General features: G+C 44.5%; 1 protein-coding gene across 5 annotated transcripts in view; it reads left to right on the top strand.

The window, feature by feature from the left end:
• The window catches only part of LOC129818327 (microtubule-associated serine/threonine-protein kinase 3-like), a 170,842-nt gene that overhangs the window by 65,184 nt on the left and 80,792 nt on the right, over positions 1-24,866 (top strand). For 2 of the 5 annotated variants that reach the window (XM_055874107.1, XM_055874105.1), the window contains exon 1: positions 7,201-7,339. The exons of the other annotated variants lie outside the window; for them this stretch is intronic. In XM_055874107.1, the coding sequence (XP_055730082.1) occupies positions 7,301-7,339 (39 nt within the window). In that variant the 5' untranslated portion in view covers positions 7,201-7,300. Of the gene's footprint in view, positions 1-7,200; positions 7,340-24,866 lie in introns of those variants that run through there. 5 annotated transcript variants of the gene reach the window in all.

Raw genomic sequence — 24,866 nt, 5'->3', positions numbered from 1 at the left:
AGCAGCGGCAGACTGGGAGCAGGGAATTGGAAAAAATAACTCGACTTAACGCAATGTTTTAATTCCCACAGATCATCTGGGGGGCATTGTTCAGAGCCGGAGGTGACGGGCTAATCCACCTTCTGTTGAGGTTTGAAAAGTTGAAGAAGGAATCCAAAACCAGTCCTGTTATTTTAGCGCTGTCTTCCCTCTCAATTATATTCTCCCCCTTATCAGGGACCACACAAATTACTGGCAATCTGGCTGCAGTCAAACGCTGCTCTGTTCTACAGGCGGACAGAGAAGGGGAAAGTTTACAATGACGGTCACCTGTTTGACCTTCCACGCTGTTCTTTTCCTCTCTCCTCAGTCATAGGTAGCTGATTAGCCGTCACTTGTCCATGCTCGATAACAGAAATCCTTTGAGTTTGGCGGAAGACGGTGAGAATGGATGGGGCGCCACTTAATATTCAAAGTAGAGTCACAGCAAATGGAAATCACGGAGGGGAGACGGGACGGAGGGGAGACGGGACGGAGGGGAGACGGGACGGAGGGGAGACGGGACGGAGGGGAGACGGGACGGAGGGGAGACGGGACGGAGGGGAGACGGGACGGAGGGGAGACGGGACGGAGGGGAGACGGGACGGAGGGGAGACGGGACGGAGGGGAGACGGGACGGAGGGGAGACGGGACGGAGGGGAGACGGGACGGAGGGGAGAGGTCTGTGAAATTGCCGGATGGAATTGGCGTGATGGCAATCATAAACCTCCTTCTCTTAATGCTAGTCATTCAGAATGGGGCGACTGAAGTTGTGCCTGTGGTGGAATGTAGCATTGGAGAAGATCCCCGGTTTCGTTACTTGCTGAGTGCCTGCGAACTGATAGAACTTGTAATAGAGACAGCCAGGAAAGAAAAACCGGCATGTGGAAATTGACAGTGGATATGCAGTTCCAGCTCCTTCAGAAAGTATTCATACCCCTTGACTTATTCCACATTGCTGTTACCTCTCACCCATCTATACACAATACCCCATAATAACTAAGTGAAAACATGTTTTTAGACATTTTAGCAAATTTATTGAAAATAAAATACAGATGTCATTTACATTCACACCCCTTTGCGATGACTCTCCAAATTGAGCTCAGGTGCATCCAATTTAATTTTGATCATCTTTGAGATCACTTTAACCTGTACACCTGTGGCTAATTCAATTGTTTGGACAAGGTTTTGAAGAAAAAAACACAATTTTGAATGTAATGTTGTAACACAACAAAATGTGGAACAAGTCAAGGGGTATGAATACGCTATGTGCTGCAAACAGCTGGTTTCAGAGGAACTGAATGAGGCAGTGGAGTTGTTTTTGATAGCAGCACAGTAATAAGAAGCACTGTTGTTTCTATGGAAGGAAAGAGAAGTCCCCTATAGCCAGCTGTAGCAGCGGTGCCCCACTATTGTAAATCAATTTTTTACACTTCTCTTTTCCTCCCTCTCACCCCTGGCCTCTCCCTTGCTCTCACCCCTGGCCTCTCCCTTGCTCTCACCCCTGGCCTCTCCCTTGCTCTCACCCCTGGCCTCTCCCTTGCTCTCACCCCTGGCCTCTCCCTTGCTCTCACCCCTGGCCTCTCCCTTGCTCTCACCCCTGGCCTCTCCCTTGCTCTCACCCCTGGCCTCTCCCTTGCTCTCACCCCTGGCCTCTCCCTTGCTCTCACCCCTGGCCTCTCCCTTGCTCTCACCCCTGGCCTCTCCCTTGCTCTCACCCCTGGCCTCTCCCTTGCTCTCACCCCTGGCCTCTCCCTTGCTCTCACCCCTGGCCTCTCCCTTGCTCTCACCCCTTGCCGTCACCCTTGCTCTCACCCCTTGCCGTCACCCTTGCTCTCAGCTGCAGTCTCTATCCTCTGGACATTCTGACCGTCATATCTTTGGCCCAGGAGAGAAAGAACGTATGAATAATGACTCATTTAATAGCAGCGGTCAGTTAGCCATGGCTGCTCTCTGCAGATGGACAGGCGGTCAGTACAGGATAACAGCTGTATTGTTAGAATGGAGAGGAGGATAGCAGGAGAACAATTCCTGGCAGGATATCCTCCTCTGCATTTCATGGTCACCTAGGGCGCCACAAAAACGTGGCTGATCCGCTCAGGGGGAAAGGACTGAGGCAGATCTAGGGCCCCCAGTCGCCCCTCAGTCCCTATGCTAAATTAGATCTGTCTACCTTTCTCTCTCCCCCTCTGTGTCCTCCCCTTCTCTGTGTCCTCCCCTTGTGCCCCCCCCCCCCCTTTCCCTCGGTGTCCTGCCTGCCCGCCCTTCTGCCCGCCTGCTCTGTCTGTGTGTCCCCTCCTTCTGTCTGTGTGTGTGTCCCCTCCTTCTGTCTGTGTGTGTGTCCCCTCCTTCTGTCTGTGTGTGTGTCCCCTCCTTCTGTCTGTGTGTGTGTCCCCTCCTTCTGTCTGTGTGTGTGTCCCCTCCTTCTGTCTGTGTGTGTGTCCCCTCCTTCTGTCTGTGTGTGTGTCCCCTCCTTCTGTCTGTGTGTGTGTCCCCTCCTTCTGTCTGTGTGTGTGTCCCCTCCTTCTGTCTGTGTGTGTGTCCCCTCCTTCTGTCTGTGTGTGTGTCCCCTCCTTCTGTCTGTGTGTGTGTCCCCTCCTTCTGTCTGTGTGTGTGTCCCCTCCTTCTGTCTGTGTGTGTGTCCCCTCCTTCTGTCTGTGTGTGTGTCCCCTCCTTCTGTCTGTGTGTGTGTCCCCTCCTTCTGTCTGTGTGTGTGTCCCCTCCTTCTGTCTGTGTGTGTGTCCCCTCCTTCTGTCTGTGTGTGTGTCCCCTCCTTCTGTCTGTGTGTGTGTCCCCTCCTTCTGTCTGTGTGTGTGTCCCCTCCTTCTGTCTGTGTGTGTGTCCCCTCCTTCTGTCTGTGTGTGTGTCCCCTCCTTCTGTCTGTGTGTGTGTCCCCTCCTTCTGTCTGTGTGTGTGTCCCCTCCTTCTGTCTGTGTGTGTGTCCCCTCCTTCTGTCTGTGTGTGTGTCCCCCCCTTCTGCCTGTGTCCCCCCCTTCTGCCTGTGTCCCCCCCTTCTGTCTGTGTGTCCCCCCCTTCTGTCTGTGTGTCCCCCCCCCTTCTGTCTGTGTGCCCCCCCCCCCTTCTGTCTGTGTGCCCCCCCCCCCCTTCTGTCTGTGTGCCGTCCCCCCTTCTGTCTGTGTGTCGTCCCCCCTTCTGTCTGTGTGTGCCGTCCCCCCTTCTGTCTGTGTGTGCCGTCCCCCCTTCTGTCTGTGTGTGCCGTCCCCCCTTCTGTCTGTGTGTGCCGTCCCCCCTTCTGTCTGTGTGTGCCGTCCCCCCTTCTGTCTGTGTGTGCCGTCCCCCCTTCTGTCTGTGTGTGCCGTCCCCCCTTCTGTCTGTGTGTGCCGTCCCCCCTTCTGTCTGTGTGTCGTGTCCCCCCTTCTGTCTGTGTGTCGTGTCCCCCCTTCTGTCTGTGTGTCGTGTCCCCCCTTCTGTCTGTGTGTCGTGTCCCCCCTTCTGTCTGTGTGTCGTGTCCCCCCTTCTGTCTGTGTGTCGTGTCCCCCCTTCTGTCTGTGTGTCGTGTCCCCCCTTCTGTCTGTGTGTCGTGTCCCCCCTTCTGTCTGTGTGTCGTGTCCCCCCTTCTGTCTGTGTGTCGTGTCCCCCCTTCTGTCTGTGTGTCGTGTCCCCCCTTCTGTCTGTGTGTCGTGTCCCCCCTTCTGTCTGTGTGTCGTGTCCCCCCTTCTGTCTGTGTGTCGTGTCCCCCCTTCTGTCTGTGTGTCGTGTCCCCCCTTCTGTCTGTGTGTCGTGTCCCCCCTTCTGTCTGTGTGTCGTGTCCCCCCTTCTGTCTGTGTGTCGTGTCCCCCCTTCTGTCTGTGTGTCGTGTCCCCCCTTCTGTCTGTGTGTCGTGTCCCCCCTTCTGTCTGTGTGTCGTGTCCCCCCTTCTGTCTGTGTGTCGTGTCCCCCCTTCTGTCTGTGTGTCGTGTCCCCCCTTCTGTCTGTGTGTCGTGTCCCCCCTTCTGTCTGTGTGTGTGTCGTGTCCCCCCTTCTGTCTGTGTGTGTGTCGTGTCCCCCCTTCTGTCTGTGTGTGTGTCGTGTCCCCCCTTCTGTCTGTGTGTGTGTCGTGTCCCCCCTTCTGTCTGTGTGTGTGTCGTGTCCCCTTCTCTGTGTGTGTGTGTGTGTCCCCTTCTCTGTGTGTGTGTGTGTCCCCTTCTCTGTGTGTGTGTGTGTCCCCTTCTCTGTGTGTGTGTGTCCGTCCCCTTCTCTGTGTGTGTGTGTCCGTCCCCTTCTCTGTGTGTGTGTGTCCGTCCCCTTCTCTGTGTGTGTGTGTCCGTCCCCTTCTCTGTGTGTGTGTGTCCGTCCCCTTCTCTGTGTGTGTGTCCGTCCCCTTCTGTGTGTGTGTGTGTCCGTCCCCTTCTGTGTGTGTGTGTGTCCGTCCCCTTCTGTGTGTGTGTGTGTCCGTCCCCTTCTGTGTGTGTGTGTGTCCGTCCCCTTCTGTGTGTGTCCGTCCCCTTGTGTGTGTCCGTCCCCTTGTGTGTGTCCGTCCCCTTGTGTGTGTCCGTCCCCTTGTGTGTGTCCGTCCCCTTGTGTGTGTCCGTCCCCTTGTGTGTGTCCGTCCCCTTGTGTGTGTCCGTCCCCTTGTGTGTGTCCGTCCCCTTGTGTGTGTCCGTCCCCTTGTGTGTGTCCGTCCCCTTGTGTGTGTCCGTCCCCTTGTGTGTGTCCGTCCCCTTGTGTGTGTCCGTCCCCTTGTGTGTGTCCGTCCCCTTGTGTGTGGGTGTCCCCCCTTGTGTGGGTGTCCCCCCTTGTGTGGGTGTTCCCCCTTGTGGGTGTTCCCCCTTGTGGGTGTCCCCCCTTGTGGGTGTCCCCCCTTGTGGGTGTCCCCCCTTGTGGGTGTCCCCCCTTGTGGGTGTGTGTCCCCTTGTGGGTGTGTGTCCCCTTGTGGGTGTGGGTGTGTGTCCCCTTCTGTGTGGGTGTGGGTGTGTGTCCCCTTCTGTGTGGGTGTGGGTGTGTGTCCCCTTCTGTGTGGGTGTGGGTGTGTGTCCCCTTCTGTGTGGGTGTGGGTGTGTGTCCCCTTCTGTGTGGGTGTGGGTGTGTGTCCCCTTCTGTGTGGGTGTGTGTCCCCTTCTGTGTGGGTGTGTGTCCCCTTCTGTGTGGGTGTGTGTCCCCTTCTGTCTGTGTGTGTGTCCCCTTCTGTCTGTGTGTGTGTGTCCCCTTCTGTCTGTGTGTGTGTGTCCCCTTCTGTCTGTGTGTGTGTGTCCCCTTCTGTCTGTGTGTGTGTGTCCCCTTCTGTCTGTGTGTGTGTGTCCCCTTCTGTCTGTGTGTGTGTGTCCCCTTCTGTCTGTGTGTGTGTGTCCCCTTCTGTCTGTGTGTGTGTGTCCCCTTCTGTCTGTGTGTGTGTCCCCTTCTGTCTGTGTGTGTGTGTCCCCTTCTGTCTGTGTGTGTGTGTCCCCTTCTGTCTGTGTGTGTGTGTCCCCTTCTGTCTGTGTGTGTGTGTCCCCTTCTGTCTGTGTGTGTGTGTCCCCTTCTGTCTGTGTGTGTGTGTCCCCTTCTGGCTGTGTGTGTGTGTCCCCTTCTGGCTGTGTGTGTGTGTCCCCTTCTGGCTGTGTGTGTGTGTCCCCTTCTGGCTGTGTGTGTGTGTCCCCTTCTGGCTGTGTGTGTGTGTCCCCTTCTGGCTGTGTGTGTGTGTCCCCTTCTGGCTGTGTGTGTGTGTCCCCTTCTGGCTGTGTGTGTGTGTCCCCTTCTGGCTGTGTGTGTGTGTCCCCTTCTGGCTGTGTGTGTGTGTCCCCTTCTGGCTGTGTGTGTGTGTCCCCTTCTGGCTGTGTGTGTGTGTCCCCTTCTGGCTGTGTGTGTGTGTCCCCTTCTGGCTGTGTGTGTGTGTCCCCTTCTGTCTGTGTGTGTGTGTCCCCTTCTGTCTGTGTGTGTGTGTCCCCTTCTGTCTGTGTGTGTGTGTCCCCTTCTGTCTGTGTGTGTGTGTCCCCTTCTGTCTGTGTGTGTGTGTCCCCTTCTGTCTGTGTGTGTGTGTCCCCTTCTGTCTGTGTGTGTGTCCCCTTCTGTCTGTGTGTGTGTCCCCCCTTCTGTCGGTGTGTGTCTCCCCTTCTGTCGGTGTGTGTCTCCCCTTCTGTCGGTGTGTGACCCCCCCCCCCATCTGTCGGTGTGTGTCCCCCCATTCTGTCGGTGTGTCCCCTCCCATTCTGTCGGTGTGTCCCCCCCATTCTGTCTGTGTGTCCCCACCCATTCTGTCTGTGTGTCCCCCCCATTCTGTCTGTGTGTGTCCCCCCCCATTCTGTCTGTGTGTGTCCCCCCCCATTCTGTCTGTGTGTGTGTCCCCCCCCATTCTGTCTGTGTGTGTGTCCCCCCCCATTCTGTCTGTGTGTGTCCCCCCCCATTCTGTCTGTGTGTGTCCCCCCCCATTCTGTCTGTGTGTGTCCCCCCCCCCATTCTGTCTGTGTGTGTGTCCCCCCATTCTGTCTGTGTGTGTCCCCCCCTTCTGTCTGTGTGTGTCCCCCCCTTCTGTCTGTGTGTGTGTCCCCTTCTGTCTGTGTGTGTGTCCCCCCCTTCTGTCTGTGTGTGTGTCCCCCCCCTTCTGTCTGTGTGTCCCCCCCCTTCTGTCTGTGTGTGTCCCCCCCCTTCTGTCTGTGTGTCCCCCCCCTTCTGTCTGTGTGTCCCCCCCCTTCTGTCTGTGTGTCCCTCCCCCTTCTGTCTGTGTGTCCCTCCCCCTTCTGTCTGTGTGTCCCCCCCCCTTCTGTCTGTGTGTCCCCCACCCCCTTCTGTCTGTGTGTCCCCCACCCCCTTCTGTCTGTGTGTCCCCCACCCCCTTCTGTCTGTGTGTCCCCCACCCCCTTCTGTCTGTGTGTCCCCCCCTTCTGTCTGTGTGTCCCCTCTTCTGTCTGTCTGTCTCTCTCCCTGTCTGTCTCTCTCTCTGTGTCTCTCTCCCTTTCCCCCTCTTCTCCCTTCTCGCTCCCTCTTTTATCCCTTCCCGTCTTTCCCTTCTGTCTCCTTCTCCCTCCTTCTCCGTTGTCGCCCTCTCTTTCACACACTAACTCACATTCACATACGCTCTCTCCCACACACTCATTCACATTCAAACACACTCTCTCTCACACATACACACTGTCCTGAACTTCCAGAGGGGCGAGGAGAAGAACAAGAGGGAGGTGTCAGCTGACTAACCCCCTCCAATCAGATAAGTTCTGATGTAAGTGTTTAGCAGCTGCTAAGATCAGATTTAGTGGGAGGGAGTGAGCTAGAGAGAGAGAGAGAGAGCGCAAGAGAGCCAGTTGTAGGCAGCCAGTCAGTGCAGCATTGCTATGCGCCGATAGGGAGGCATGAGAAGCCAGAGCTCTGTAGCATGGACGAGTCCAGCATTCTGAGGAGACGAGGGCTACAGGTAGGGAAATGGGAACAGTTGTGTGTGACGTGTTAGTGTGTTTCTATGCGGAGCAGTGCTGCTGGACAGCAGAGTACAGTTAGGACTTTCCTACCTTTTGTCTTAACACTTGGCGGTACGGGGTGAATAACAAGCTGGCACTGTGTGTGTGTGTATCTGTCTCTGTGGGAATTACTTACCTATTCACAGAACTGTGTTTTGTACTTTTCTTAATTAGCCTACATCTCCATACACATTGGAAGAACATTGGACAGAAATAGATTGATTTCCTCCGAGTCGATTTGATTTCTGTTACTTTACTATTGCCTTAGATTTCATGCTTTATGATATTTGTGTTAGACCCTGCCTAGGCTGCTGAGATGAATAGGCTGTAGGTTCCTAGCTATAGAGGCTGATTGATCTTGTTGTCTGAAGTGCTGTCAACCAGCCTCTTATGCCGTATTGACTTCTATATGATAATGGCGCAGATATCGAAGCTTGTGCTCCGCCGACGGAAGCCTTGATAAAAGTATTGGATGTGTGCAGGGCTGCTGCCATCCACAACAAATGGTTGCTTTATGAACGCGTGATTGCCCTCATCGTCCCATAACAGAATGGACACATGGTGCCAACATGGGGGTGCAAGACATTGCTCACATTTCATTCCTATACAGAACTTTATTCCAAGATGTTTGATGTCTCTTTTTTTTGTATACACAAACACTATTCGAAAGCATCTTTTTTGTAGTACTTTATATTTGTTGCACACAACAGCAGTTTGCCCAGATCAGTACTTGGTGAATAGCTCAGTCACTCCAAGTGAGAGTTGCCAGGTAAAAGGGGATTCAGAAGGGCTGTGAACTATTGTCAACTGTTGACTGGGATGTGAAACCTAAAGTGTGGTTTTATGGATGCTAAATTCCCAGTGAGTCATTTTATGTGGCAAGTTTTAATTGGTCTGCACTCCATAGATGAATCACAGCAGTAAAATGGCTTTTATGCTCCAACATTAATTTCATTATAAACAAAGGTAATGCATGCACATTAGATTGCATTTTCCCCTGTGCTTTTTTAATGATTTCAAAATGATAGACAAAGCCAGGGACAGTATGTAGATGACCAAGTTATTGTTTATATGTTCACTATTTAAAGTATGAAGGTCTTTCCCTAGCGATTATTAACTTTTAGGAAAATCGAACATTCATTCTGAGCTTTATTTAGTTATTTTTTATGCTCTTAATGACTTTCTCTATAGTAGCTATTAACATTTTGTGTAATTGCCGCGTGTGTTTATCAGGAGCTCCCAAAGCCGTAATTTCCCTCACAGTAGCCAGCTAATCCCGAAACTCGTTGCTTCCGGCATTACCTTTAAAGGACACCATTACTTCCCTCCTTGTTTATTGTTTCACACAGACATTACACCCAACGCTCTCCTTTATGGGCCCATAGAGCGCTGGTCAAAAGAAGTGCACTCCACTATAAAGGGAACAGGGTGTCATAGGACGCAGCCTAGATAATGTTTACATTTTGGTGAAGGAGAAGTGCATGGCTTTGAGCTGTATGCTGATTTATACACAGTATGTGGGCTTTGGAGTCAAAAGCCACCAGAAGATTGATTCATTTCTATATTGTATGCTATATTTAATGCTTTTCAATGTTATCTTGGCTTTTTAAGGAGTCTACGCAAATGGAGCCAACGGAGGTCTGTTTGCATCGCTCTCTACGTAGTTCTACATACATTACCAGTCAGAAGTTTGGACACACCTACTCATTCAAGGGTTTTTCTTTATTTTACTATTTTCTACATCGTAGAATAATAGTGAAGACATCCAAACTATGAAATAACACATATAGAATCATGTAGTAAACAAAAAAAGTGTTAACCAAATCAAGTAGCCACCATTTGACTTGACAGCTTTGCACACTCTTGGCATTCCCCACACAATAACCCATAATGACAAAGCGAAAACAGGTTTTTATACATTTTTGCAAATTTATTCAAACTAAAAAACAGATTCAGTAGTATTCAGACCCTTTGCTATGAGACTGGAAATTGAGCTCTGATTAAACTTGTTTCCATTGATCATCCTTGATGTTTCTACAACTTGATTGGAGTCCACCTGTGGTAAATTCAATTGATTGGACATGATTTGGAAAGGCACACACATGTCTATATAAGGTCCCACAGTTGACAGTGCATGTCAGAGCAAAAACCAAGCCATGAGGTTGAAGGAATTGTCCATAGAGCTCCGAGACAGGATTGTGTCGAGAGATGGATCTGGGGAAAGGTACCAAAACATTTCTGCAGCATTGAAGGTCCCCAAGAACACAGTGGCCTCCATCATTCTTAAATGGACGACTCTTCCTAGAGTCCATGATGGCCCGCTTGGTGTTTGCCAAAAGTGACCTAAAGGACTCTCAAGACCATGAGAAACACGATTCTCTGGTCTGACGAAACCAAGATTAAACTATTTGACCTGAATGCCAAGCGTCACATCTAGAGGAAACCTGGCACCATCCCTACGGTGAAGCATGGTGATGGCAGCATCATGCTGTACCAAAGCTATTCATTTTAAAATGTTCATTCTCGTTGCTATTATCATTCATCTGATGATGAGACAAAACGTGCCCGAATTGTGTTTTGCCAACGTATGATGGGGGTCCCAGGGTTGCTGGTTTGCCTGGGCAAGAAAAGTTTGAAGACCACTCCTGTAGACTGAGAAAAGTTTGAAGACCACTCCTGTAGACTGAGAAAAGTTTGAAGACCACTCCTGTAGACTGAGAAAAGTTGACATCTGATTTAAGAGACCTTCTGGTTGGTGGAGCTTACACATGTTAAACCAAACTGTTCCTGCAGCTCACTTCATAAAAAACTCAACATTTCACCACCAACATTTTGCCTGCCTTTGGTTTGATGTGGTAGATTTGTAAGCGCGCCACATGGTATGTGGAGCTTACCTAGTGGTTAGAGCGTTGGGCCAGTAACCGAAAGGTTGCTAGATCAAATCACCGTGCTGACAAGGTAAAAATCTTTCGTTCTTAACTGACTTGACTAGTTAAAAAAAGGTTAAATGAAATGAAGTACCTCTCTCCATCTGGAAGATAGACATGCAGACAGCCACAAAGTGTGCACTGAAAGTTTAAACCCTATTGTCAGTGAGACACTTCACACTAATCAGTTATTTATGACAGATATCAGAAATGGTCAAATATTTACATTTCACTGAATGTTTATTTGCGTATGTTATTGATCAGGTTTACTGGAATAACACGGTTATACAGTAAGAAATGATGCCTGTAAAGAGTAGAACACTTGAATGACAAGTGCACATGGCCATTCATCCAGCCCGTTCTTTATACATATAAATGCCCATTTGAGTTTACTTGTCTTGTGTGAGGCTGTGACATTGAGGCATTACCACAGTGTGTCAATGCAGAAGTTGGATGGGTCTGTAACGACATGTGTTCTGGAGAGAATGTGATCAGTGTATTCCAAGTCTGGATAACTGCAGTTTTCAAAGTCATGGCCAATTGTCTTGCCCAGAGTAAAGGTGATTTAAGAGCAATTGTGATGTAATACTGCTTAAACCCTAATTCAGCAGTTATTGTTAGCAATTTCAGGTCATTTAGGTTCACCTACTGACAATGACACAGCGGTTGGAGCCAAAAACTCATCAGACCAAAGGAGAGATTTCCGTCCATTGCTTTTGTTTCTCGGCCCAAGCAAGTCTCTACTTCTTATTGGTGTCCTTTAGTAGTGGTTTATTTGCAGCAATTCAACCATGAAGGCCTGATTCACGCAGTCTTCTCTGAACAGTTGATGTTGATGTGTCTTATTTGACCTCTGTGAAGCATTTATTTGGGCTGCAATATCTGAGGTGGTTAACTCTAATGAACACCCTCTGCAGCAGAGGTAACTCTGGGTTTTCCTTTCCTGTGGCGGTCCTCATGAGAGCCAGTTTCATCATAGTGCTTGATGGTTTTTGCGACTGCGCTTGAAGAAACTTTCAAAGTTCTTGAAATGTTCCATATTGACTGACCTTCATGTCTTAAAGTAATGATGGACTGTTTCTTTGAGCTGTTCTTGCCATAATAGGAACTTGGTGTTTTACCAAATAGGGATATCTTCTATATACCACCCTTTTTTGGTTACTACATGATTCCATATGTGTTTGTCTTAACTATTATTCTACAATATAGTAAAAAAATTAAGAAAAGCCCTTGAATGAGTAGGGGTGTCTGAACTATTGACTGGTAGTACATCAATTAGATTTTGTTCATAAGAATTTCTAGGGGTGCCAATAATTGTGACACGCATGTTAGTCATGATATTTTGAGTGTAAGATCGAGCTGATAAACAACAATGACATTTTCCCCCAGCCTTTTTGTTCATATTTACCTAGGGTACCAATAATTAATGAGGATACTGTACATTGTCCAGCAAGGTGTCCTATCCCGATATGTCTTAGCCCTCTGTGCCAAGATTTTCCTCTTTACCTTGTTCTCGCTCTTTTCCCTAAGAAGCTCTGCAGTCAGACTACGAAGTGAATATAATAACAGTAGCACCTTTTTGCATATTTACCCCCGCCAAGCCACACTACATCTTGACACAATGCTCGCTTAACACGGAACCTAAATGACCTGAAATTGCTAACAATAACTGCTGAATTAGGGTTTAAGCAGTATTACATCCCAATTGCTCTTAAATCACCTTTACTCTGGGCAAGACAATTGGCCATGACTTTGAAAACTGCAGTTATCCAGACTTGGAATACACTGATCACATTCTCTCCAGAACACATGTCGTTACAGACCCATCCAACTTCTGCATTGACACACTGTGGTAATGCCTCAATGTCACAGCCTCACACAAGACAAGTAAACTCAAATGGGCATTTATATGTATAAAGAACGGGCTGGATGAATGGCCATGTGCACTTGTCATTCAAGTGTTCTACTCTTTACAGGCATCATTTCTTACTGTATAACCGTGTTATTCCAGTAAACCTGATCAATAACATACGCAAATAAACATTCAGTGAAATGTAAATATTTGACCATTTCTGATATCTGTCATAAATAACTGATTAGTGTGAATGTTGAATACGCTAGATAAGGTGAACTTTTTGTTGGTAAAATTAACTGTGGAAAGACAGTGGAAATGTTGATATAATATCCATCATATGGAAGTAAACTTGGAGACACGTGATGACTTTCACTGGTGAAAGTGGAAGGTGATGAGCTTTGACAAATAATAATCTTTCTATTTTGTCCATAATAATGTCATGTAGGCTGTACCTGCACTGTATCGGAGAGCTGTTGGCTAGAACACACGTGCCAATACCAGAGTGGGCACATTTGCTATATAATGCAACATTTTCTGTGACAAAAACATCAGTAGAGTTGAAAATGCGATGGAAACTATTTGACTTGTATTTTATACTCGGTACATGGGAATTTAAATGCAGAAGTTATGTGCACTGCGTCATCATGCGCAGACGTATCAGTAATAGGTCAATTTGATGGAAACTCATCTCTGGTGGGAAAATGCAAATATTTTTTTAATGCAGATTTTGGAATATTCACATGAAATTCTCTCACCAATTGGATGGAAATCTAGCTATAGCAACTCCGACGTGTTGCCATGGGCTTGGCTAGCACTTTCCTGTACAGGAGTAGCCTACGGCACAATCAGTCCTATCTCAATTTCATATTGCTTTCTCAGAGTGCCCGACTGCCTCAGTCTGTGCATGGCTATCTGGGGAAATGGCATTTGAGACTGGACTAATCTTCTCGTAGCATGTTATCTGATCATGTCAGTGTATTTGTATTCACAACGTGACATTTGCTCACACAATCGGCTTGTGCTAGGTGCACTGGTAATCCACTAGTGTGAGCCTGAGTATTTCTGCCGGCCAGCCAACCTCTCTTTATTTCATCCACACTGTCTAGTGAATGGCACTTTGCATGTATTATCAGTTGCGTATTGATTGGATATGAGTAGAATTAACCGTGCATGAATAGCTAGTGTTTTGAGTTGGGTTAGAGTTTGGCCTTGATGACGAGGATGATTAAGTGTCCTTTTTAAATGGACACAAATGGATGTTCTTTGGAAAATATTGTGTAATGTGTGCTGCTACTCGAGCGAGAATGACAGATTCAGACCTTGTACATTACTGTATCTGTCAGTTTCCTAAAATTAGTTTTCATTTTTTTATTCTTTGAACACATCCAGTAAAATATGTTATCGATACCACACCATTCAGTGTTAAATACCATCTTATATCCATTCTGCCAACATGTTTTCCACTAGCAATATATAGTGGCCTATATTTTCACATGCAATTTGAAATAACAACTCGCTTGGCGAATGAGATGCGCTCATCCATCTGCTTTGTTTGAGATGCAGAGCAGGAGAGGTTCAAGAGCAGAACATATACCAAGTCAAGCTGAGATGTTAAACCTAGATCAATTCCTGTCCTGATGAATGAAACCTTATCACACTGGACACTGGTGGAGCAACCAATTGATACATTTATGACAGACTGCATCCCCCTTATCAGGCAAGTGTTATAGATGTCAACAAACAGATCAGTGAAATATCCCACAGTAATTGTGAGCTTTGCCATCAAGAGCAGCTCTCTCTCCATAAATAACACAGGAGTTGATCCCTATCTGAGTGAGCGGAGCATATTGGAGAACAGTTTGTTATTATTTTGTGGGCTATCAGTGGTGACGGGGCTGACTTTTATATCTCTGAGCTAAAGTCTATGCATTGGTTTTGGGAGCTAACATGAGTTTTTAGGTCTCAGGAAAGGGTGTTCACCAAACCAGCTCAGCTTCATATGCAATCCTGGCCTTTTTAGCAAGCAAGTAATTTGAAGTATATCTCATGTAATTTTGTCCTGGTGCGTTCTAGCTTTGTTATTGAAAAGATGAGTGTACCTGAAAGTGTTAATAGTTAACAATATCCTTTGTTATGACACTTAAACTCCTATAATAAATCATGAAAAACATATTCCTTAATTTAAAAGATACTGTCATTGTTCCCTCATCTAAGTGTGACAAAGAGGATCTTAAAAATTGTGAGCCGATCTCTCATCTCACTCAGATCAATGAGAGATTTCAGATATGTATGAAAAATGGTGGGGCGAAATGATTAACATGGATAGGATATCAGTTTCTTTTGAACATGATGCCTTCTTTCTTGTCAGTGGAAATATTAGATGCTGGAATCACTAGTGTTTTACTCACGGTATTTACTCATCTTAACCAAAGAGATCCCTGACAGGCTGTCTGGGAGCAGACTCATCAATCAAACGTAAGGTTTTATTCTACATCAACACAGAAAGCCTTTGAATCCTATAATTATTCACAACATTAATTATTTGTGTGTTGGTATAAACACATTGCTTATACTGAGTAATTGTGGGTCTGACAGCTGAGTGAAAAAAGCCCCCCCCCCCCAAGAAAACACTCCAGCTGAGATGTCCACACACTATGGAAACTCCCGCAGATCGTTTTGATGTCAGCTGTCTCGTCTGTACCCTCAAAATGTCCCGTTTTCAATCATCTCCCACAAAAACTCTCTGGGTTCTTTTTTGTCATTGTTTGTTGATGAGATTAACTTTTAGAGTTGCGTTCTTTTAGTGTTGTGCTGTGCTCATCTCAGTTTTTAATGTGAAATACTTGGCACATTGGTACAGATTGTGTGAGACACAGGCTGTCATAGTGTAGTTATATTTGGATTGACGACATGTCACACTACCTCGCTCTCAAGAATCTAGTGGTCGAGACATCTCATTGTGTATAATACATTATGTTGTGATCATAATGCATCATAAGACTTGTTATAAGCACGTACAATACCTTAATGTCTAGTAGTTTAGATTTCTTGTCGTGAAATTTAACTGTTAATACTTTCTACCTATGTTATCCTGTCTAGGATGAGGGTGCCGCTAGCGGCACTCCCCCCCCCCACCCCCACTGAAAAGGCAGAGCCGCGAAATTCAAAAAAAATATATTTTTTAAATATTTAACTTTCACACATTAAAGTCCAATAAAGCTAATGAAAGACACAGATCTTGTGAATCCAGCCAACATGTCCGATTTTTAAAATGTTTTACAGGGAAGACACAATATGTAAAGATGTAAATCTATTACCTAAAAACACATTAGCATAATCCACCATCTTTTATTTGTCCACCAACACCAGTAGCTATCACCAATTCGGCTAAACTAAGATATTTATAGCCCCTAACCAAGACAAAAACTCATCAGATGACAGTCTGATAACATATTTATGGTATGGGATAGGTTTTGTTAGAAAAATGTGCATATTTCAGGTAGATGGCATAGGTTACAATTGCACCCACCGTCACAAATGGACTAGAATAACTACATAGAGCAACGTGTTTACCTACTTACTAATCATCAAACATTTTGTAAAAATACACAGCATACACTAATCGAAAGACACAGATCCTGTGAATACAGACAATATTTCAGATTTTCTAAGTGTCTTACAGCGAAAACACAATAAATCGTTATATTAGCATAGCACGTGCAAACATTACCCCAGCATTAATTCTAGCCAAAGTGAGCGATAACGTAAACATCGCCAAAATATATTATTTTTTTCACTAACCTTCTCAGAATTCTTCAGATGACACCCCTGTAACATCACATTACAACATGCATATACAGTTTGTTCGAAAATGTGCATATTTAGCCACCAAAATCATGGTTAGACAATGGGGAAAGTAGCCCAGCTGGTGAGAAAATGTCCGTGCGCCATATTAGACAGTGATCTACTCGTATACATAAATACTCATAAACGTGACTAAAAAATATAGGGTGGACAGCGATTGATAGACAATTTAATTCTTAATACAATCGCGGAATTACATTTTTTAAATTATCCTTACTTTTCAATACAGTTTGCGCCAAGCGAAGCTACGTCAAAAAACATGGCGTCCTAAGCCACTAACATTTTTCGACAGAAACACGATTTATCATAATAAAAATGTCCTACTTTGAGCTGTTCTTCCATCAGTATCTTGGGCAAAGGATCCTTTCTTGGGTCTAATCGTCTTTTGGTGGAAAGCTGTCCTCTTGCCATGTGGAGATGCCAACTGCGTTCAGCATGAACTGGAAGCGAGCCCAGCGATTCACAGCGTTTCAGAAATAAATGTCCCAAAATCGCACTAAACGGATATAAATTGCTATAAAACACTTTAAATTAACTACCTTATGATGTTTTTAACTCCTATAACGAGTCTTAACATGACCGGAGAAAGATTACTCCCAACACTAATGCTTGGAACAGGTGCGGGTCGGTGTCCTCCACGCGCATGACGCAGCTGCAAAAGACTTACTAGCTACAGGGTTTTTTAATTTATAGTGCCTGTGAACGCGCAATCGACCCCATTCAAATCGTCATCACGTAAAGGCATCCAGGGGAAGACGTAAGCAGTGTCCGTATACTCATAGGAATAACATTGGCTTTAAAACTGACTCCAGAACAGTGGCCAAAATTTCTGAAATCTGACTCCATGTCAGGGAAATTGCTGTAGAATGGGTTCTGTTCCACTTAGAGACAAAATTTCAACTCCTATAGAAACTATAGACTGTTTTCTATCCAATAATAATAATACTATGCATATTGTACGATCAAGAATTTTGTAGGAAGCCGTTTCAAAAATTACACGATTACCATAAATAGTGACAACAGCGCCCCCAGCCTCAACAGGTTATACAAGGTCATAAGAAGTGGTTGTTGGGAAAAAGCAAACCCTTGAGGCTGTGGCACTTGTCGTTTTGTGACGTCCCTTCAACCCAGTCATACAACCCCACTATCTGTGTTTCAGGAACTGGGCTTTCTCCTCTTAGTATCCTGCAAGTCAGCAGTTTACCAAGGCCAAGAAAGTGCACTTTTGATCTTGAGATGAGCGAGAAAATCAAAGGGAATTATTAATAAAGCATCACAAGAAGGTCTTTAAAGAGTCACTGCCTGCTTTGATGTCAAGTCTTGCAGTTGACATGGTTCCCGCCAGCGGTCATCCAGTGACATTGGGCCCTGCGGAGTATGCAACCATCTGAAGTCATCCCTGTTACCATCAGTTGTGAATGGTTTTTCGATACAGCACTCTGATGTACTTTCATGAGATCGTTTTGCGTCACGGTTCTGACCGTTTCAGGAGGGAGGTCGTTGATAAAAGCGCTGTCTCAGTCTCTCTGAAGTCTTCTGTCAATACATCAGAGGATTTTTACATTTTTTATTTAACCTTTATTTAATTAGGCAAGTCAGTTAAGAACATTCTTATTTACAATGATGGCCTAGGAACAATAGTTTAACTGCCTTGTTTGGGGCAGAATGACAGATTTTGACCTTGTCAGCTCGGGGATTCAATCTAGCAACCTTTCGGTTACTAGTCCAACACTCTAACCCCTAGGCTACCTGCTGCCCCAGTGTATAGGATACTCCTATATACTGCCTGTTAGCAACCACTTCTTGTTTTTGGCAGAATTTGCTAAGGTATGAGGATGAAGGTTAGTCAAACATGAACTCATCTGTTTTCCTTTTCACTTTGACTAGATTGGACATATTTTAGCATCATTACTTTTACGCCATGGCAGCCTTAAATGGCAACAGGAACACAAATGACCATGTTCGTCATCAAAACGCTGCTCTTACTTGAGCTAGAAGCAGTTTTTTATATTGAGAATAAAGTTATGACCATAAAATTCTTCAGAAGCAAGACTGAACGTGGTACAGTGAAGTCCACGTAATTAAAAAACTACCCATTTATAAATCGCAACCTGGGTCAGGTGGGAATCATTTGAAAGCTTGTTCTATTGCCAACTAGCTAAATTATGAAGAAGGATCTTAGTGTTAGGCTTTCACAAGGCAATTCAGAGAAACGGATTGTAATTTTGTAATCGTAGAAAGGATTAGAGTGCATTAAGGTGCGTGTTCGGCGACAAATTTTCTTCACAATAGACAAACGAGCTCATTCTGTTCAGAACAACCCAGAGTATGACATGTCATCTTGTAAATGTACGTCAAACATAGTGATCATAAACGTTGACACTGTATCTGACATTAGTTTTATGATATGGAAATGTGATATGCATAATTTGGACTAACGGGTGTTTTTGCTTGCTTGTATGACATCAAAAGCAGTATTTATTATAATCCTCAATCTTTCAAAATACATAGTCCTCTTAATTTACATTTCCCTCACTCAGACAACAAAACATTTGCAAAAGTTGTCCAATGAAAGGGAGGGATGGGGCAACTTCTTGTCATGTGCTGTGCTCAAGTTCAGAATGTCTGTCAGTCAAAACCCATACAGAGCTGTGAAGCACAGAGCCAGCAAACCAGACCAGGGTTTGAGAATTCAAAAAACTATTCCTTAGTTGTTCATTTTCTCGAACTCTAAAGGCATAACCCAGATTTGAGCCAATGTCTTAAATAGCTGAACATGTTATTACTCCAACCTCATGAAAGTGACAAACTGATATGTTGTCATTGTTGTCAAAAGCAACTTTATATCAAATGAGTTACTTTGATCTGCACATGCGCAGTTCGGCGCGAGATGACTGAACCGATGACGTGCTACTGCACACGAGCTTACTTAGCCAACATCTTCTACAAGTGTGGTCGGGGATTTCTATTGGAGAAACAGTTTCTACATATCTTTATACCTAACCATCTTTGAGTACGTTTTGCAAGACCCTGGGGTATCAGGTTACATATCCACAAACATTGGAGGCTTGGGAGTCCCGCCTTAATACGTATTCACTGTTTGGGCTCTATCAATTTTTGGGGGAAGGGGTTCGCAACAGCGTCACATGCACGTAGCACTGGAATGCTGATTCTCCCGCATCGTGTCCCATTGTTCTTAGACAAACACATGATTTTATCCATTTTTGTATTTAAAAAAAAAAACTATTTGTAGATGTGAACCAAAACCACTTTGTGTTCGCAGATGGACAAACTTTATATTAGATGAAAGATAAGATCGTAGCGAATCCGTAGAGTAGCTAGCCAACTCTGCTACGTTAACGTGGGGAGGGAGAGAAGTATGAATGAAGGCTGTGCACCAGGAAATAAGGCAGACCGCTAATAACTATATAAAAAAATTATTAGAGTAATAAGGTAGCTGAAATCTTATAGCATGTCAAATGTACATTTGGTTGTGAGTATAACTATGTAGATTACCCCCATTTGTTATGAATAGGTTGTTACTAGCGTATGAAATGGAGTTTTTTTCATAGGATTTATTTACTATGTTAGTTCATACTAGTACAAAAGTGCATACAACTCTAAGATAAATTATGACTATTTCCAAAAAGCCGAAAATGTAAGCTTTCTAGCAGTATATGGCATTACGAGGTACTGTTCATCGCCCTCTCATGAAAATGTTATATACGGCCAACACTTAACATTAACATCGAACAGGTGGCTCGATGAGACACGGTGGCAAGACTCTTCACAGCTTGTTTTATTTTTAGTAAGCCTATTGGCACAAGTAAAACAGATCCTCACTTGTGCTTTATGAAGACTAAGCCCAAAACAGTTTGTCAAGTAGATTCACTGTATGTATGTGATATTACTTTTCTGCAGATTAAGCCTGTGGAACGTTTGACTGATACTTTTATAGATGTTTTTATTCAGTAACACAACATCCTCGTTTGAAGTCTGTTTTTCTCAGTGAGAGATGGAGGAAGCAGGAGTTAAAAACAACTGTAAACTGACAAGAGTTCTTATGTGTTCAGTCAACAGTCTGCAGCCTGCACAGTGTGATAGCTGGCTATTTCACCCTACCAGGAGCTGAGAAAGTGTAGAAAATGGATTGGCAACAGCTTACTCTTGAATTGCTAATTTTATGATATTCTGTGGACATAGTTTAGAGGCATTGGAATAATCATGGATAATATTCATGATTATTAATCATGTAAATCTAACAATTTGTTTATCTTAAAATGTTTAAATATTTCAGTCCAAATAGTTTTCAGCTAGTGATTAACATTAGGAATGTAACGGTGGATAAGAACTTGTGGCATTGTACATCTAGCTGCCATATTCCACTGTCATACCATCTAGACATGACAAGATTTCCAATAAGGTTTTAGCTTTGACCTAGTCTACTCTTTGTCCTTCAGCAAGTGACCATTCATAGATTGACCATACCACCCTGCATCCCTCTGCTGGCTTGTCTCAACAGTTAAGTAAGGTTGGATCTTGGGCAATCCTTGGGAGACCAGGAGCAGTTGTAGGCTCTGGGTCCTTCTATTGTCAATATCTGCGCCAGCCTTATCCTACCCTTATCCCAGTCTCTTCAGTCAAGTCTCTCCCCAGACTCTCCACCCCCGCCTTGTCATTACTCTGTAGATGAGAGCGCAATAGAGGCGCCGCATGACCCTAGTCTCTCTGACAGACCCCCCGGCACGAACCTAAACGTCATAGGTCATCCAATCTGACCCCAGACACAGCAGGAGCTTAGCCAATCACAGGGCAACACACAAGTCATTAATCCCCCTCCTTTATGACATCAGTAGGAGGGATGGGAGAAGGACAACTTCTGCATCATACTGTGCTCCCACATTAGCTACAGAAAAACCTATCCATAATAACTTTCAGCAATGTTGGATGAGAGGAATGCTGAAATAAACTATGGATTAAAATGCGGTCAGTCAGTGAACTGCAGTCCAATATCACAGCAAATTCTATGAAGTGAGCGTCACAGTAAACCACTTGGTTAGGATAGTGGATGTTTTGAATGCATCTTTCATCCCTTTGGAGACTGATCCTTTGTTTTAACATTCATGCTTAACAGTGATGGTTCACTCTTCATTCTGTTCAATGTCTAGGAGATTAAGGTCATGTTTTGGATCAAGTTTTTCTTCCCATTGGAGAATATTGATAGTTTTTCTTACTCATTCAAGCTCAACTTTGAGGGTCCATTTTGAATGACTGTTTTGTCTAGGACTTCTAGGTGGTATTATGATATCACCCATATTACTATTGTTATGGATCACCTTTTTCTTCTGTTTGGGTAATATAGGCAGTCTTTCTTACCCATTCATGTTTAACTTTGAGGGTTCACTCTTCACACGTTGTTTAGTAGGTTTTGGATCAAGTGTAACTTTCCTTTGATAGTTTTCCATTCTCACTCATGCTTAACTTTGAGGGTTCACTTTGAATGTTGCCTGTTGCCTAGTATCAGATCAAGTTTTTGTTCCCTATTGAGAATATTGATAGTTTTTCTTAGCGTGGAAGCTGCAGTCTGACTGCTATTCAGTGTGGTTGTCTGGGTGTTCTGTTATGAGTACCATGTCGCACCCCGCAGTGGTTTCATGCACACTGATGTGTCTTCACACCATATGGTGTAGTCTAGCTTGCATGCTCACAGGGGTGTTTGCTTTCAGAAATAGCACCATTTGCACTGTTTGAGTTTTGCGTACTCTGTCTCACAGTATTAGATGTGACTAAGTAGAATAAACAGGACGCGCGTCTTCAGTTTATTTCTTCAAACACAACCCAGTGAAAAAAAATAAAGTTTTCTCACACCAAAGGTCTTTGTCAGTAGACCAACTTCTGTAAGGGATATAGTCATGACTTTAATGTAAAATGTGTTGTCACAATTCACAGTAGGCCTAAGTCTACAGTATGTACTTTGAATCTTAAGGGTAATCTCCACAGGTTTTTACCAGGATTTGTCATAGCAGTGTGTCAGTGAACGAGCTAGACCGGACAGTAGATGCCCACTGTGATTTGCGATGCTGTAATTGGTTAGAATTCACATTAGCGTTAACTCATTCCCTTCTTGTAATTAGCGATGTGAACCGCGGTCATGTTAGCCAATGAAATGGTGTCCTGGGTGCACAGGAGCCAGCACAGGGGGGCAGACATTCAGCTCTAATTGATGGCAATGGGGAGAGGGGCTTAGTTAATTTTCTGCTGACTAGAAGAACCTTTAAAGACATCTCTTTAAACACTGCTGTCTCATCTCTGACAAAGGGACCTCACACTTACTCTATGTATTTCTTCAACCATTGTTATTTTAGGTATTGTTGAGTATGATTGTTTAGTGCAGTGACATACTGCAGAAGGGGTTTGGTATGAAACGAGTTACAAATGGAATTGTTCGGGTTTTAGTCCTGTAATTGTCATGTGTGGTAGTTAAGGCTGGGAGATATGGCCTAAAAATCACATCTAGATTTGCTCCCCCAAATTTATGGGCAATTCATGATATATCAATTTTTTTTAATGTTTTCTCTAAATAGCATTTTTGTACAATTTTAAAGGTCAAATATGCTGCATTTCAAACAGGCAAATAATCTAAGGAATTCAGAGATTGTGAAGTTATACATAGCATAAGCCTTCCACAAATTAATTAAATTATGAATCAAAATAGTTTGACCTGCTTTTTTGTTTTTGCAATAGTCACTCATCTTGCTTTCAAGTCTATGAAAATGCCCTTTAAGCTAGAACCGTGCATTATGTGCATTTTACTAATAATAACAAACTTTTTGTTGCAGGCATTAAGATATAGATAAAATTAACACCGGTCTCATCAATCTCTCAAGTCCACTTGCTAGTGATTAGCCAGCTAATCCTTATATAAGGAACTGCCAACTTGTTTTCATTCTGAGAAATACGGTAGGCCACTTGATTTCAACGTCTGAACAAAGTGGACAGGCTAACATGCTTTTCAAACAGTTGGAGACAGGCAGGGTGTTTTCATAATTCAACTGTTCAACCTTGTGAAGCTTTTCCCCAGTCTGAGGGACTGAGTGCTCTGGAGCAGGTTTTTATCAAGGACCTCTCTGTACTTTGCACTGTTCATCTCATCAGACCAGAGAATATTGTTTCTCATGGTCTTGAGAATGCCTAAAGGAAACTCCAAGCGGGCTGCCATGTGCCTTTTACTGAGGAGTGGCTTCCATCTGGCTCTTCTACCATAAAGGCCTGATTGGTGAAGTGCTGCAGAGATGGTTGTCCTTCTGGAAGGTTCTCCCATCTCCACAGAGGAACTCTGGAGCTCTGTCAGTGACCATCAGGTTCTTCGTCACCTCCCTGCCTAAGGCTCTTCTCCCCCGATTGCTCAGTTTGGCTGAGCGGCCAGCTCTAGGAAGAGTCTCGGTGGTTCCAAACTTTTTCCATTTAAGAATGATGGAGGTCACTGTGTTCTTGGGGACCTTCAATGCCGCAGACATTTTTTGGTACCCTTTCCCAGATCTTTTCCTCGACACGATCGTGTCTCGGAGCTCTATGGACAATTCCTTCGACCTCATTGCATGGTTTTTGCTCTGACATGCAATGTCAACTGTGAGACCTTATATAGACAGGTGTCTGCCTTTCCAAATCATGTCCAATCAATTGAATTTACCACAGGTTGACTCCAAGTTGTAGAAACATCTCAAGGATGATCAATGGAAACAGGATGCTCCTGAGCTCATTTTTAAATATCATGGCAAAGATTCTGAATACTTGTATAAATACGTTTAAAAAAAAAATAAAAAATAATTATGCATTTGCAAAATTGTCTAAACCTGTTTTCGCTTTGTAATTATGGGTTTTTTACGGTTAAGTTTTTCCGCAAGCTTGTCTTGCTCCAATTCCCTTTTTTTAAAGTCAGACCTTTGAAAACAAACCTGAACATTCCCTAACTTTAGATATATTGATTGGCATTTTTAATACATCTTCCTAAAATTCCCTGTTTTTGTTGCAAATCCTTGGTATTAATCTGGGGTCTAACCTCAAACCGTTGTCTGTGGATTTGACACTACATGGTTTACTTGTATGTGAATTAATGCTTTGAATTATATAGGGAAACTAGCACTTACTCATGTCAGGCTGCCTTTCAATGCTTTTTCCAAAAAAAGTGTTATATGTTAAAAAGTTTCTAGAAGCGAAAAAGCAGGGTGTTCCATGATGTCATATCCTGTGTTTAATCGATTGGTTGCTTACTGTGTAATCTGCATTGCCATTGGCTAGTTCTGACTGGTTAATCACTTTGTTTTTGTCATGTTTTGATTTAGTATAAAGCCAACATATGTATGTACACCTCAGTGCAGTTCCATAGTCACAATTCAAATATATTCTGTTCACTTGCTCTGTGTAGTTACAGGCTGGTTTGGTTAGTAAACACATTCACCGCAGCAGTCCCTATCCAGCCATTGACCATATCAGGAAATGACAGCACCTCTTCACTGTAAATGCTCCCCTCTGCTGGTATATTAATACTATTGCATTTCCCCAAGTGCACACTGCATAGCTTGGTGTGCATTTTTGGGAAACCTCTTAACTTTTATTGCGTTTTTCAACACATTGAGGCCTGCTTTTAAAGGTGCAGTATTCAAACTGTGCATAATGATGAACACACTGCTTTTATGATATATACAGATGTGAATATTTAAAGGGAATCGAGGCAGTTTTTGTCCAATAAAAAGGGTGTGATTTCTGTGGATTCAACATAGCCTGTAAACATATTCAGATCCATCTCAATTGATGAATGAAACATTCAGGATAAATATT

This window comes from Salvelinus fontinalis, chromosome 21 (genome assembly GCF_029448725.1).
Source record: "Salvelinus fontinalis isolate EN_2023a chromosome 21, ASM2944872v1, whole genome shotgun sequence".
Classification (NCBI taxonomy): domain Eukaryota; kingdom Metazoa; phylum Chordata; class Actinopteri; order Salmoniformes; family Salmonidae; genus Salvelinus; species Salvelinus fontinalis.
This window is presented reverse-complemented; position numbering and strand designations above follow the sequence as displayed.